This window comes from Hypanus sabinus, chromosome 27 (assembly GCF_030144855.1).
Source record: "Hypanus sabinus isolate sHypSab1 chromosome 27, sHypSab1.hap1, whole genome shotgun sequence".
Classification (NCBI taxonomy): Eukaryota; Metazoa; Chordata; class Chondrichthyes; order Myliobatiformes; family Dasyatidae; genus Hypanus; species Hypanus sabinus.
Genome location: NC_082732.1, coordinates 36,163,163 through 36,179,855, shown reverse-complemented (window position 1 = coordinate 36,179,855; position 16,693 = coordinate 36,163,163). Strand labels below are relative to the sequence as shown.

Sequence of the window (16,693 nt, the reverse complement as noted above, 5' to 3'; positions counted from 1 at the left end):
AATACAGATTGGGTAACTATTTTCAGTGTGCAAGCGCAACGCTTAACTTCTTGTCATCTGACACTTGAACTCTTCATCTCAACCTTGACCCACTGTAATTTGCTTACCACTGGACAGATTAATGGCAGATGCTATCGCCCTGGCCCTTCACTCATCTGGAGCATCAGGACAGTCAGACTATTGCTCTTTCGCCACAACTCTGCCTTCAATACTAAAATACCAAGCAAATTCATCTCCAGACTCCAGACCCAGGAAGTCAACACCTCCCTCTACAAATGGATCCTCAATTTCCTGACCAACAGAATGCACTCAGTAAGGATAGGCAGAAAGAATTTTTAAGGGTTAACAAACTTTCTATCACCGCTGAACATACTGTGCAAAGGTGTAAGGTGCATATATATAGCTAAGTGCCTAAAATATTTGCCTAATACTGTGGCAATTTTATATATTGCACAGGCAAGCAGAGGGGAATCATGGTTGGAAAAAGGGGGAGAGGAGAGGTAGCAGGAAATACCATAAAGATATTCTTTAATAATCAATAAACCAATTGTTTAGAAACAAATGACCTTGCGTGCTTTCTCAGGGCTGGGTACACCTGCACCCGTACCATCCTCCACCCCAGCAGTCCTTCTGTTCCACACCCCTCCTGCAGCACAACACCATCACCATTCCCATCATATTTGCTCCTGCCAGATGAACAAACACATCCTCTGCTCCACGTCGACAAATTCAGTGCTGTGCTGAAGTCTTAGGCACCCTAGATGTACCTAAGACAATGGCAGAGCACTGTAGATACTAGATGGATACCTACTGACAGAGGGTGAATGAGATGTTGTGAACTAGGATCCAGTCACTGAAGCTTTGAGCTGAGTGAAGGTGGGAACAATATCCAGCAGTCAATAGGAAGAAGTACAGTCAACATACAATAAAATAACACTACAACTAACTCTATTTCCACAGATTAAAACATTCAGTCCAGGTTTCAGGTCCACTGATCAGTCTGTGGGTAACTTCTGCTTAAGGGCAGCCCATCAGAAGCACTGCTGACCCTTTACATTCAATGGATAATGGTCTGTAACCCCACCACTTTCCACATGTTGTAACCATCAGATACATCTACATCTCCTCTTTCAGAATTCATAAGGGGCTGTTTTCTCTGTGACCCCCTGATTCACTCTTCAATCTCCACCAAAAGTCCCTCTTCACCTGGTTCTATCCCCTGCAATCACGTGCTGTGATGGCTGAAATGAGCCTCTGTGAGATATTCAAAAGACTTTATTCATTAGATTGGATTAATTAAGGAATCATATGCAATAAGGGTAGTAAGAGTTTATAGATAAATTGTGAAAGGCAGTATAATTAGGAAAAGTGACCTTGTTCATTTTGGAAGGTGGAACAAAATAAAAGGGCATTATCTAAATGCAATAAAACTGCAGAAAGTTGCAGAGCAATTGACATCAAAACAGAAAATGAAATGTGACGTGAAGTGTTAACTGATGCTATCAAAGCATTTGCTTCGTGTAACCCCAAGCACTCTTTGTATGCTCGGAGCACATTGTTTTCTTGGAGGACCTCTCAGTTTCAGCTGGACAACACATTTCTTTGGAAGTGTTACTTCTTCAGAACTGTTATTTTAATTTTGTTTATGATTGACTGCTTGAAGCTGAAAACAATTTCAGATCACTTGTATCATGTGGGAATTGGCTGAACAAGAAACTAGCATTTATTGAATATAATGTGTTTTATTGCAGAGAGGTGTTTCACTTTGCAATAGTTCCATTCAGCTAAAAACATTTTATTGACTATTTGCATTGGTACTCAGTGTCTGAGGTTTCTTGCTGAAGTGTCCAACAATAATCAGCCAGCATTGATGGATTCCAGTTGCCCTGATACTCTTTATCCCCCATGACTGCAACGTCCCAGTGAAACCCTTCCCCATGCTCATTACTGACCGGAACAAGATTTGCAAGGAAGAAGTCTAAATGCAAATGCAAAAACGAATTGAGTGACATGTTACACTCATGGTTTTGTGTGCTTGAAGCATGTTGTCAGCCAGTTGCACAATCTGGTGCTCGGTAGTGGCCAAGGAAATTTTCAACATGCTTGAAAGCATTGCAGGCGATTTTCTCTGGTCCCACTAGACATTCTTCAAATTGCCAGTCATTGGTGACCTGTTTAATTTGTGGACCAATAGGTGATGCCTTCCTTACTGTTGGCATCAGTTATTCTGACGAATTATGAATTGAAATGATAAATATAGTCGATTTCTCTCTCCAGCACTCATTGCTTGAGCATATACAGATTATTTTTTCTTGTCATTATTCCCAAAAAAATACAGTATAACAACTATTTACATAGTATTTACATTGTATTAGGTATTATAATCTAGAAATGACTTAAAAGTACAGGCTGTCCCTGGGCTATGAATGATTTGCATTGCTGAGTCAGTCTTTAAGTCGGATTTGAAATCAGAACAGGTACATCTGGTGTTATTTAGCATCAGTTAGTCAAACGTTTTTCTTAGTATATAGTACAAATTTTACCTTTCTATGCATATAAAACACTTAAGAAACATACGTATTTCAATAATTTAACCACTGTGTTGCTTATTAATAATTGTAGCTTTCATCGGGGCAGGGCCTTTCACATGCTCCATTAAAATTGCTCCGATTGTTGACCAACTGTAGCCCAACGCTTTTCCAATGACTGATGGCGTATCACCTCTTTCCGATCGCTTTATTACTTTCATCTTATTTTCAATCGTGATAATGATTATTTTCGTGAACAGAAACACTGCGGATTCAGAGCTGCACCTCCAGGTCCTAATGTCCACCGCACGGAGAAAAGTGAAATAAAGTCCGGGGTTCCACTGGGTCCTAAAGACCACCGCACTAATACATGTTAAATGAGGGACTTGAGCATCTGCAAATTTTGGTATCCGCAGGGGATCCTGGAGCCAATCCCCCACGGTTAAGGAAGGTCGACTGTATTTGTAATCCACGCTCTAATGTAGAGAAATGGTAAATATGAAGTATTCCACAGGTTCCACATCCGCAGCAGCCTGTGACTGACGTCATAGTCCCACCTCACTCAGCTGCTCTTAAAGTAACACTCACAGTATGACCGCAGGCTCGTAACAAACTGTATTCCATCCCTGATTGGTTAGTCCTAACCAATCAGTTTTCTGCTGTCCCACCCTGCTTACAATCAAATTCCAGTTCTTATTTTGAGGGAGACATTTGCCTTTGCTGAAATTCTTTTCCTCTAGCTTTATCTCAATGGCTTCTCTCACCAAATCATCCCAAAAGCCATTGGCATGGCATAGTAGTTTTGTGTCTGACTCAATCTTATAGTGAATATAATGATCTGCTACCACCAATTTCTCCAGATAACCCAAACGGATACACCTTCTATGCTCGTTGATGTGGGTTTCCACCATGTGTCCCATCTGGCCAATATACATTGCTCCACATTCACAAGGAATCCTGTAAACGGCAATTGTCCTGAGTCCCAGATCATCTTTGATGTGCATAAACTGTGATTTGAGCTTCCCTGGGGGTCTTTGGGTGATATTAAACCGGTATTTCTTCAGGACCCTGACAGTTATTAGCTTTAGTTGTCACATGTACCAGGAAACATCAAAAGCATCTCCTTCCTTTTTACATGTCCTTCGAAATTCTTCCCGACACTCACTTAAAATAAATGTTCTTGGTTCACGTGAGTGCTTAGACATTTGTGACTGGTGAAGCTGATTATTTACAATTCCAAGTTTGGTGCACAATGGATTGTGTCTATTATGTGAAGTCAGGATTTTTCACAGAGAATGAAAGATTTGAGCCCTCTTGGAGGTTCGATCGGAATTATAGTCCATTTCAGGTTATTTCTGGTAATCTGCAAATAAATGTCATATGTCAGATACTGTGAATATTCTGAAAAAGTAATGTCAAACTGTGGATTCATATCTGAAGCTTTAAATAAACATAATGTCCAAAATAAAACAAAATGCAGACGCTGAATATCTGGAAACAAAAGCACAAATTGTGAGAAACACTTGGCAGATAGCAGCATCCATGGATACAGGGTTAACATGTTGGTAACACACGAGATTCTGCAGATGCTGGAAATCCAGAGAAACACACACAAAATACTAGAGGATTTCACCAGGTCAGGGAGCATCTATGTAAAGAAACAAACTGTCAACATTTTGAGTGGAGATTGTATCCTGGGTTTATTCATTTCCACATATGCTGTGGGACCTGCTGAGCTCCTCCAGCATTTTGAGTGTATTAACATGTTGATGAAGTGTTAACAGTTTCTCATAAACACATTAACTGTCTCTCTTTACACAGATATTGTTCACCAGCAGTTTTCTCCAACATTTTCTGTTTTATTAGTCTGGTGAAGGCCAATTACATTCACCAATGTTGACTCCGATGGACTTCAATCTGCACAGCTTTGGACAATCCTTTCTCCGGTTGTCCCATGAATTTTGTGCATCTTGATAATATTGAGCTGATGCATAACATGCACATTACAATATTCCCAATAAGGAGGACAGATCCTAAGGAAGAGCTAATTGGAATATGACTGGCTAACAATGTTCAGGAGAATATTAAGCTGGAGGAAGGAACACACAAGGAAGGAAAAATTATAGGTAGACCTGAAAATTGGGATAAATGCAGAATCCAGCAAAGGAACTGTGTGGTGATTTCTTTTGAACTTATAGTCCTTTAACATCTTTGGACTATTTTTACTGTGCCCATGGTCTGTTTTTTTAAAATCAATTACGCTATTGTTTGCACTGTTGTAACTATATATCATAAATATGTGGTTTGTGCAGGTCTTGTAGCTTTAGTTTTTGGTCTTGTTTTGTCTGGTGGCTTTGGAGCTCCTTTCTGGGGAACGCGCTAAAACGGTAGTGCGATATTAATACGCAGCAGCCTCTCTGGACTCTGGATTGGAGATTGCCAATTGCTATGTGGATTTTCTGGTATAGTCTGTTTTGTCATATGCTTTTGAGATATCATTCTGGAGGAACGTTGTCTCATTTTTTAACTGCATTGCATTTGTGGTTTCTAAATGACAATAAACTGAATCTGAATGATGACATTGGCAATAAAAAATAAACTGAGGGCAAATTATTGAGGAATATATTTCATATTCCTCAAAGGTATACAAAAGAAAGACAGTGGTTCAAGTGAACAGACAGTAGTTAGAAAATGAGACCCAAAAAAACAATGATGGGCAGTGAAGAAAAAGCAAAGGAATTAAACAGATTTTACATGATGAAACTATTGTGCACAGACAGACAAGACCTTGATGGCCTGTATCCTCGGTCCGAAAAGTTGTGGCTATTGTATAGTGGATGCGCTGTTTATAGATCTCCCACAAATCCTTAAGTTCCGAAGAAGAACCAAAGGACTGTCAACAGAAAGGGAGACAAACTGGTTTTGCAAATAATGTCAAAATGACTTAATTAAGGATGAAATAGCAGCACAGTAGAAACATCATAATTTAAACAAGCAAATTCAGCAAGGCTCCTTCAAGGGAAATAGTGTCAACCTCCTTAGCACCCTCTCTAAAGCTTCCACACCTTCCCTATAATGAGACAATCAGAACTGAACACAATACTTCAAGTGTGTTTGAACCAGTTTAGAGAGCTGCAACATTGTCTTGTGGCTCTTGAACTCAATCTCCCTACCACTGAAGGCCAGCTGACCACAGGACTTCTTAATCAACCTATCAACTTGAGCTACAACTTTGAGGGATCTATGGATCTGGACCCTAAGATCCCTCTGTTCCTCCACACTGCTAAGAACCCTGTCAATAACCTTGTACAGTGTCTGCAAGTAGCCTCTGAAAGTCCAACCCATTGTGAGAGTTGGAAATGGGTAAGGCTGGCCAACAGGGTGAAGCTGTATAGGCCAATCCCCTATACAGTGAATACAATAGATTACAGAAACATTGAATTCCAAGGGAGGGTTTTCACGGTCTATGCTCTACTGGGAACTAAGGGCCCAATAAGAAGAAGAAGGAATGCCTTCAAGTTCAATCTTCCAAAGTGTATCATTTCATACTTCCCTTGATTGAACTTCATCCGGCACTTCTCCACCCAACTCCACATCCCTTTATAGCCAACACCAACCTTTGATACCATCCAGAACACCTCCAGCCTTCATGTCATCTGCAAACTAACTAATTCACTTCTCCTCTTTCTTACCCAAGACATTTATAAAAACACAAATTGTAGGGAATCTCTGCACAACAATGCTAGTCACCAACCACTGGGCAGAATACATTCCATCTACTACAACTCTCTGCCTTCTGTGGACATGCCAATTCTGAATCCCTGCAGCCAAGTTTCCATGAATCCCATGTCTCATGGCTATCTGGATGAGCCTAACATGGAGAATCTTGTCTAAAGCATTACTAAAAGTCCACAACAGTGCTCTACCTTCATCAACTTGTTTTGTCACTTCCTCAAAATCTCAATCAGGCTTGTGAGGCATGAGTTGGCCCTTAGAAAGCCACGCTGACAATCCCTAATAAGTCTATTTGCTTCCAAATACTCTTAAATCCTGTCCCCAAGAACCCTCTCCAAAAGACTGTCCACCACTGACATAAGAATTCATCATGGAATTTTAAAAAATTCTCAGCCAGAGATGGGTGAGCAAAATCAGAAGGTGAGTTGTAGTTGGAATTTGCAGGAGGCATTTCACAAGGTGTTATGGTTTGGTTGTAAGTCCTGTGACCTCAGGAGTCCCAAAAGGGTTAGAGATGGAACCACAAATGCTCACAATACATATTAGGGAGTTGGAGAAAAAATTGTGAACTTACAGTAGTCAAATATGCAAAGAATTAAAAACATATGGGGGGTAAGTTGCAGGGCAAAAGGGTTCATAACATTTTAGGTAACATTTGGATATTAAACACACAGCGCATATTCTCCCCGTATGAACATATAAAATCATTGCAACACACCAATACCATATCACTGAATCACTGGGAGCCCTGGGCTTGTTTCCCTGCAACACGACGGTCCCATCGAGGGGTGATGGGAGACAGCGATACTCAAAGGGGATTCCTTATGTCCAGTCTATTCCGCAATTTAATTTGCGGCGATCTCAGCACTTCCTTCTGTCCCACTTACTCACGTTTTTTCCGCTCAAAATACTCAACGGATTTGTCTTTAAGTGCAGGGTGCTTGGACTCAGGGTGCCGAAGCAGTTTTGAGGGCTTCATTGCCTCATTAGACAGTCTCCCGGGCCTGAACTCCAGCCTCCAGCCCATCCGCCACCAGACGCCTTGGCCAGTGCGACTGGTCGTGGGTGAGGTGAAAGGACAAGGTAAGGGTTGGGGGTCCCCGTGCCTGGGCCGTGGCTGTCGCAGTCCACAGAGACCGAGCGAGTGAGAGTGCGACAGGGCACATGCCCGCCCCCCCACCCCCCTTATAGGTAGGTAGCATGTATCGGCCGACAAAAGTTTGGCTCGAGGGATGACTTTCAGTAGATCTCGGTGAGGTAGCTGCTCTGCTACTTACGAAACCCTGAGCCCGAATTAGGTTGTCTATGAATATTTTAGCAACAGGTTCCCCATGAACATTCGGTGTGCTAAACAGGGTTAGAGGCGGCGCCCATCTGTCCGCGCTCCAGGCCAGTAGCAATGGCACTTCTCGCCAGCCGCGTGAGGCGGCCGGTAACCCGAGCCCAACCACTGATCCCTGGTGCTAGGGTATCACTGCATTTAGGTGACTGATGACCTCGTGTGCGTTCAACAGTGGGCATGACAGGGAATGAGGGAAGGTGCAGCTGACTCATATAATTTCATATCGCCAAATCATATTGTTTCCTTGCGGCCCGGTAACACGTTTTGCGGCCCACTGGTTGTGGACCACTGATCTATGGAACTCTATGGAGGCAGATTTCTTGGGTATTTTTAAGATTGAGAGAGAGTGCAGTCTGACCAATGCCTTATAAAACTCTCAGCATCACTTCCTTGCTCGTGCATTCTAGTCCTCTCAAAACCACATTGCTATTGGGATGAAGTATTCAGCTTTCAACAAGGAGAGAACCTGTCATGGAGGAAATGTTTGAGCTGAGTAATGTTCTAAACTGAGCATTTCCTTCTCCAGGAGACCGGTTGGTCTACTGCCTGTATGTACTGCCTGTATGTGAAAATTTCAGTTAAGACACAGACATACTGCAGCCACTGCAAGCTGACGTGAGCCAGATACAATATAAAACTGCAAAAGATACCAAATTAGCTGTGAGAAAAATATGAGGTCACTTGAATGTACTTACTTCCCCCACTTTACTCTGCCCTTTCCTCGTCTCTGAGAGTCTTTTCCTCACCTGTGAGAGGCTGCATCACCTTCACATCTCCATTGTGATTCTGCAGAGGTAAACAAATTATTATAATCACCAGTTTAGAAAATCTCATTTTGTAAGTGTCATTTGATTTGTCACTGTTTTGTCACTCTGTCTATGAGAATGAATGTACACGTGGTATTTTCTTCATGATATCCTACTCTGACTCTCACTGTTATAAATGGCACAAGGATTCTGGTTCCCAACATGGGCAGAACTCTCATCATTTCATCTTTGGTCACCTGCAGGCCCATTGGCTGCTAACATCTCTGCCTTCCTCCATCAGCTGAACTATGTTTGAGAAATGTTCCTTCATGGACATCATTGTTAAATCAGCCTCGATTACTGTGTTATTAATTATTGCTCCATTAGTAGAGACAAACCCTCCTGAAGCAACTGACAGTCAAAACAACTTCCATGATCTTCTCAAATCACCTTCCATGTCACTCCCCATCTTCACATTAGACTCCCAATGTTGTCCCACATTCCATATTCTCATCATGTTTATCTGGGACTTCACCAGCCCCAAACAGAAATATCTATCAATCAATATCACCAATGACATCTTACCTGAAAGCATCCCGTCTTATCATCCCTACTCTTCCTCATCAGCCCTGGTTCTGCCAACCACACTGTGCAGCACTGACTCCCCAACTTTACACCATGTTATTACTCCTCCCCTCCACAACAGACACATCACATCATCTCAACTAGTTTCTATAAGACCATAAGACGCAGAAACAGAATTTCCTATGTCCATCAAGCCTTTGATCATGGCTTGTTTATTTTCCCTCTCAGCCCCATTCTCCTGCCTTCTCTCTATAACATTTGACACCCTTACTAATCAAGAACCTATTAACCTTCTTTTTAAATATCCCCAGTGACTTGCCTCTACAGATTAATTACCCACTGGGAAAAGAAATGTCTCCTCATCTCTGTTGAAGGGACGTCCAACTAATCTCAGATTTTGCCCGCTGGTCCTAGACTCCCCCGTTGCAGGAAACATTCTCTCCACATCCACTCTGTCTAGGCTTTTAATATTCAGTAGGTTTCAATGAGATCTCCCCTCATTCTTCTAAATGCCAGAGGGCACAGTCCAGAGCCATCAAACTCGCCTCACATATCAATCCTTTCATTCCTGGATGTTTTCTGAGATCTGGGAACCAAAACTATTCAGAATCTGCCAATGAGATGGAAAATAAATCAACGATGGTGAATGGTGAAGCAGATTCAATGAGCTGATTGGCCTAATTCAGCCCCATGTCTTGCGGCCTTATTAGTAACCTCGGTACTTAATACTTCAGATACAATCAGCTGGTATTACCCTTCAACATAGTTTGTAACTGGTGAAATTATGTATCATTTCAAGATAAAAATAATGTGCAGGGAAAACATAACATGACATTATTTGAATTAAATTGCAGTCTGTTTACATTATGATGTCAATTTTAATTCTGCAGTCATTACAATTTAATACATGTGCCTTTTAAATATTGGAGAGATATTATGTACTTACACTGGTGCCTAGAATGTTCCGGTTACCTATCAAAAACACAAAGAGGTTTCCACAAAAAGTACTGTGAAATTAATTTACCATATTTCTATTTTGCTCTACCATATGTTACGTAAAATTAATGGAGTTTAAGTAGCAAATTACATTCTCGCATCAATCTACAAGAATGGCGTGTTTGAGATGGTTTTCCCAAAGTGACATCACCAGTCTGAAGCTGGAGTGTTCCCATCACAACGGTAATGTTTGATGAAAGATTCCACCGCTGCCCGATGGAGCCATTTTAAAACGGACAGCTACATTCTGATCATGTTAATATTGTGATAAACAAAATGGTCGAGACGTTTCCACTAAGTCTCCAATGTCTGAAGACAGAACCACAGCAGTAAGCAAAATTCCAGCATTTATCCCAACTCTAGGAAGTGCATCCATCAGGGTATCAAGGGAAACTCTCAGAACTTCTGTCAATGAGACTCAGCTGTTACGTTTGGCCTAAGTTCACCTTCATGGACTCTCTCCATGTTCAACCTGGTTTGGGGCTCGTGTGCAACATTTTCATCTTATCCCACTCCTTTTAAACTTGGAACCACTTTCTCCATAAGCACCAGAATTAAAGTCCAATTTATCAGAGCAGGAATGCTATCCCAATGAATTTACTGGGAATGAAATTCTAAAGAATTTAATAAGAGCATTGGCAAAAATACTGGCAAATTAGACAATGTGTTGGATAGCCTCAAAGAAAGATTCGGGGCAGGAAATTCCTGAGATTAGAGGACTGGTGGATGGTAAATTCAGGGATGATCAGGCATTTTGAGATTGCAGGATTGCATAAGGTTGAAGGGAAGGAATAGGGGTTGACCAAGGTCAGGGAAGGACTTGAAAATGGGTATTAAGATCTAAAACTTGAAGAGCACTTGTGCCAGGAGTTAATGTTAATCAGCAAGCAGGACAGCAGATCAGACAGGTGTAAAAGTAGCAAAGGGGTAACTAGGGATTTCAGCAGAGAATAAGCTGGCATCATCCGGTCAAGATGGCACCAAGGTGGCTACATGTCTATGTAGGTCTGTAGCAGTGGATCTGGGGATAGTGTGAGGAGATGGGCGTCAGGTTAGGGTTGAGGGACGCGAACAGGGTTGGATGTCAGGCACAGTAAATGAAGAGTCAGGGGTAGGAGCTGGTGTTTGAGTCAAGTTGCTGCGAGATGTGATGTCCATCGATGGTGCAGCTCAGACAGTTTTTTTTTTGGGTTCATATGGATGGTTTGGGGATAGCATGGGGATTGAGAGGTCCGGTTTGGATTTATGGACAGGGATGAGGGAGAATGGAGAGTCAGGGGCATGAGCTGGATTTCCGAGTTCAAGTTGGAATGCTCCAGGGTCAGAGGTCCCCTAGAGATTAATGTGAGGTCAGAAGTCGAGACCGGAGACACTCTTCTGTTGAAAGTCAACGATCCCAGAGATTGGGTTGGTTGAGGCCCGAAGGTCAAACCTGTGACTGGCAAGTCCTGGGGTTGATACCCAGAGGTCAGTGGTTCAGAGATGAAAGCTGAAGACTGAAGTCCAGAGCTCAGCGAGATGGGAGGCAGACAGTGAGTCCAGGCCAGAGACTGGGGGTCAGAGGCCTGACGAGTGCAAGTCTGGAAGTCTGAGCCAGAGTCTGGAGGTGGGAAGTCCGATATCTGAGAGCTTGAGAGCCCGGAGCCAAAACCTGGAGACCCGGAGGCGGCCTGTTCTGGGGTTGCAGGCCTGCGTGTGTTCGAGTGCGAGGTTGGGAAAGCGGCTTCTTTTGCTGTTCTTGTTTTGTTCTGTTGTTGTTTTTGTTTGTGTTGTTCTGTAGAGTGTGTTTTGTTGCTGTTGTGCTGATCGTGGTGGGCAAGCTGTACTGACGTCGGAATGTGTCTGACACTTGCAGGCTGTCCCCAGCACACCCTTGGCTGTCAGTTGTTAACACAAACAACACATTTCAAGGTATGTTTATATGATAAAGAAATAAATCAGAATCTGAAAAAAAAACAAGAGCTATGTAGGAGGGAAGGATTAGATTGATTTTAGAGTAGGTTAAAAGGTCAACATAATGTCATGAGCTAAAGGGCCTGTACTGTGCTGTAATATTCTATGTTCTATAACTCAATCACATACCTTGTTTACATTTGTGTTTCCTCCACAAAACATATGCCACGATACCAAGAAAAATTCCGATGAAAGCAACAGTCACAACAACATGAATGGTACCTATCCCGTTGTGCTCTGCTTTACACTTCACGTCAGCTTCAGCGCTCCCTGGTTCGACCTGTTTAAGTTTGAGCGTTTCATATCTGGGGAAGACATACAAAAACATAAATCCATACAAATACCTGTGATAGTTGCTCCAAGTTTAATTATAATAAATCTGTTATTGAAATGTCATTGTATCAGCAGTCGATCCGGAAGAGGTCAACTGTCAATGATCCACAGGATCTTTCACTGCCATCTGAGTGGGCAGACAAGGCCGTGGTTTAGCATCTCTCCCAAGACACTCACTGGAACGATAGCCTAGATTCGGGGCACAAGTGTCAGAAATTGGACTTGAAACCCACAACCTTCTGACTCACGGATGGTGCAGTGTTGACTTCTGAATAACAATGTTAATTTAAAAATATCCCAGAAGACATGATGTGATAAAGTAATGTAGACATTAAGGGGTAGTTGAGACCCTTTGCCTGTGTAATGTTGTAATGTTTAGATAATGTTGTACAGCCTGGCCTGTTGCGAAATGACCAAAAGTCCCGAATATATAAATAAATGGAAAGGGAAGCGAGAGTTGGCAGTTAAAAACAACCAGTCTGAATGCAAACAGACAGGAGGAGTGAGGTAGTTGAAGTTGTGATAACAAGTCATTCTCAATGCTGAGTGACTGCCTATGTTTTAATTCCCATGGTCTCGTCTAAAACTGGAGCAGGTTCAGTGCACAACAACACAGCACACAGACACAAACCTGATATTTTGGAAATCTTGAGCAATGCCTACAAAATGTTGCAGGAACTCAGTGGGTCAAGCAGCATCTACGGAAGGGAATAAAACAGTTGATATTTTGGGCCGAGACCATTCATCAAGACTAGAAATGGAGGGCAGAAGCCTAAAGGTTGTGGGGGGTGGGGGAGGGCAGGAGTACAAGCTGGCTGGTGATAGCTGAGGTCAGGTGAGGGGAAGGTGGTTCCCTACACTTTCCCTTTCTTCCATGGTCCACTATCCTCTGTTAGATTCCTTCTTCGTCAACCCTTTATGATCAACATTCTGGGCGTTACCATTAACAGGAAACTGACTGGTCTAGTCATTTAAACACACTGGCTATCAGAGCAGGTCAAAAGCTAGGAATCCTGTGATGTGTAACTCACCTCCTAACTCCCCAAAGCCTGTCCACCATCTACAATCCACCATCCCAGCAGCAGAGTGAGCCGGGAACAGAGTGAAGGCTTAAGGGCTTTGGCTCAATGGGCTTAGGCAGAAACAGGCGAGGCAAGGTAGATTCAGTTTTCAGTTTTTCCTGTATTTGAGGAAAGGGGGAATTATGACTGTGAGGGCAGCTTGTTGTTCACAGAGTTGATAGAGAGGAGTTACAGGCAGGTGGTCACACCAGGGCCATGGGAGGCAGACAAGTAGGTCACGGTTAGGAGAGGGAAGGGGAAGAGTCAGGTACTAGAGAGTAACCCAGTGGCTGTACCCCTTGACAATAAGTACTCCTGTTTGAGTACTGTTGGGGGGAGGGGACATCTGGCCCTGTAGCTCAGAAGGGTAGGGAAAGGAAGAGGAAGGCAGTAGTAATAGGGGACTCGACAGTTAGGGGGTCAGATAGACGATTCTGTGGACCCGATCAGGAGACCCGGATGGTAGTTTGCCTCCCTGGTGTCAGGGTCCGGGATGTTTCTATCATGTCCAAGATATCCTGAAGTGAGAGGGTGAGGAGCCAGAGGTCGTGTTTCATATCGGTACCAATAACATAGGTAGGAAAAGGGAAGAGGTCATGAAAGGAGAATATAGGCAGTTAGGAAGGGAGTTGAGAAGAAGGACTGCAAAGGCAGTAATCTCAAGATTACTGCCAGTGCCATGCGACAGTGAGAGTAGGAAGGGAATGAGGTGGAGGATAAATGTGTGGCTGAGGGATTGGAGTAAGGGGCAGGGATTCAAGTTTCTGGATCATTGGGACCTCTTTTGGGGTAGGCGTGACCTGTACAAAAAGGATGGGTTGCACTTGAATCTGAGAGGGACCAATATCCTGGCAAGGAGGTTTCCTAAGGCTATTGGGGAGAGTTTAAACTAGAATTGCTAGGGGGTGGGTGGGAACTGAACTGAAGTGACTGGGGAAGAGGCGGTTGGCTCACAAGTAGAGAAAGCCTGCAGACAGTGTGAGAGGAAGGACAGGCAGGTGATAGAGAAGGGATGCACTCAGACCGATGGTTTGAGATGTGTCTATTTTAATGCATGGAGTATTATGAACAAAGCGGAAGATTTTAGAACGTGGATCAGTACTTCGAGCTACAATGTTGCAGCCATTACCGAGACTAGAATGGTTGGAGGGTGGGAATCAAATTGAAGAGACTAGGAGAGAGAAGGTTACTTCACAAATAGAGAAAGCTTGTAGACAGTGTGTCAGAGAGGATAGGCAGGTGATAGAGAAGGGAAGCACTCAGATCGAAGATATAGGGGAGAAAGAAGAAAAAGAAGATAGTAAAGTTGTTTGCACCGTTAGGGATCAACAGAGAGTAAGAGGTGGAGAATTTCTTAATGCATTTATTTTAATGCTAGGAGCATTGTAAGAAAGGTGGATGAGCTTACAGCATGGATTGATACCTGGAAATATGATGTTGTAGCTATTAATGAAACATGGTTGCAGGAGGGGTATGATTGGCAACTAATTATTCCTGGATTTCATTGCTTCAGGTGTGATAGAATCGGAGGGGCAAAAGGGGGAGATGTTGCATTGCTTGTCCGAGAAAATATTACAGCAGAGCTTTGGCAGGATAGATTAGAGGGCTCGTCTAGGGAGACTATTTGGGTGGAATTGAGGAATGGGTAAGGTGTAGTAACACTTATAGGGGTGTATTATAGACCACCTAATGGGGAACAAGAATTGGAGGAGCAAATTTGTAAAGAGAAAGCAGATATTTGTAGTAAGCACAAGGCTGTGATTGTGGGAGATTTTAATTTTCCACACATAGACTGGGATGCCCATACTGTAAAAGGGCTGGATGGTTTGGAGTTTGTAAAATGTGCGCAGGATAGTTTTTTGCAGCAATACATAGAGGTAGCAACTAGAGAAGGGGCAGTGTTGGATCTCCTGTTAGGGAATGAGATAGGTCAGGTGACAGAGGTATGTGTTGGGGAACACTTTGGGTCCAGTGATCACAATGCCATTAGTTTCAATATAATTATGGAGAAGGATAGGACTGGACCCAGGGTTGAGATTTTGGATTGGAAAAAGGCCAACTTTGAGGAGATGTGAAAGGAATTAGAAGGAGTGGATTGGGACAATTTGTTTTATGGAAGGATGTAATAAAGAAATGGAGGTCATTTAAAGGTGCAATTTTGAGGATGCAGAATCTTTATGTTCCTGCTGGGTTGAAAGGAAAGGTTAAAAGTTTGAAAGAGCCATGGTTTCAAAGGATATTGGAAACTTGGTTCAGAAAAAGATAGATAACTACAATAAATATAGGCAGCATGGAGTAAATGAGGTGCTCAAGGAATATAAAGAATGTAAAAAGAATCTTAAGGAAGAAATTAGAAAAGCTAAAAGATACGAGGCTGTTTTGCCAAGTAAGGTAAAAATAAATCTGTAGGGTTTCTACAGTTAAGTTAATGGCAAAAGGATAGTGAGGGATAAAATTGGTCCCTTAGAGAATCAGAGTGGACAGCTATGTGTGGAGCCAGAAGAGATGGGGGAGATTTTGAACAATTTCTTTTCTCCAGTATTCACTAAGGAGACGGATATTGAATTGTGTAACGTAAGGGAAACAAGCAGTGTAGTTATGGAAACTATGATGATTAAAGAAGAGGAAGTACTGGCACAATTAAAGTGGAGAAGTCTCCAGGTCCTGACAGGATATTCCCTAGGACCTTAAGGGAAGTTAGAAATAGCAGGGGCTCTGACAAAAAATATTTCAAATGTCATTAGAAATGGGTAAGGTGCCGGAGGATTGGCATATTGCTCATGTGGTTCCATTATTTAAAAAGGGTTCTAAGAGTAAACCTAGCAATTATCGACCTGTAAGTCTGACGTCAGTGGTGGAAAAATTAATGGAAAGTATTCTTAGAGATGGTATATATAATTATCTGGATATACAGGGTCTGATTAGGAACAGTCACCATGGATTTGTGCGTGAAAGGTCACGTTTGACAAATCTTATTGAATTTTTTGAAGAGGTCACTAGGAAAGTTGACGAGAGTGAAGCAGTGGATGTTGTCTGTCTGGCTTCAGTAAGGCCTTTGACAAGGTTCTACACGGAAGGTTAGTTAGGAAGGTTCAATCGTTAGGTATTAATATTGAAGTAGTAAAATGGATTCGGCAGTAGCTGGATGAGAGATGCCAGAGAGTAGTGGTGGATAACTGTTTGTCAGGTTGGAGGCCGGTGACTAGTGGTGTGCCCCAAGGATCTGTACTGGGTCCAATGTTGTTCATCATATACATTAATGATCTGGATGATGGGGTAGTAAATTGGATTAGTAAGTATGCAGATGATACTAAGATAGGTGGCATTGTGGATAACGAAGTAGGTTTTCAAAGTAGGTTTTAGGCCAGTTAGAAGAGTGGGCTGAAAGATGGCAGATGGAGTTTAATGCTGATA

The 16,693-nt window shown here is 42.6% G+C and overlaps 1 protein-coding gene across 6 annotated transcripts in view; it reads right to left on the bottom strand.

Moving 5' to 3' along the window:
- Positions 1-1,253: 1,253 nt before the first annotated feature.
- The window catches only part of LOC132382223 (tumor necrosis factor receptor superfamily member 5-like), a 43,866-nt gene continuing 28,426 nt past the window's right edge, over positions 1,254-16,693 (bottom strand). For all 6 annotated transcript variants that reach the window (XM_059952233.1, XM_059952231.1, XM_059952236.1 and 3 more), the window contains 4 exons: positions 12,015-12,190; positions 9,883-9,908; positions 8,301-8,391; positions 1,254-3,891 (listed from right to left, as the gene is read on the bottom strand). In XM_059952233.1, the coding sequence (XP_059808216.1) occupies positions 8,311-8,391; positions 9,883-9,908; positions 12,015-12,190 (283 nt within the window). In that variant the 3' untranslated portion in view covers positions 1,254-3,891; positions 8,301-8,310. The remainder of the gene's footprint in view (positions 3,892-8,300; positions 8,392-9,882; positions 9,909-12,014; positions 12,191-16,693) is intronic.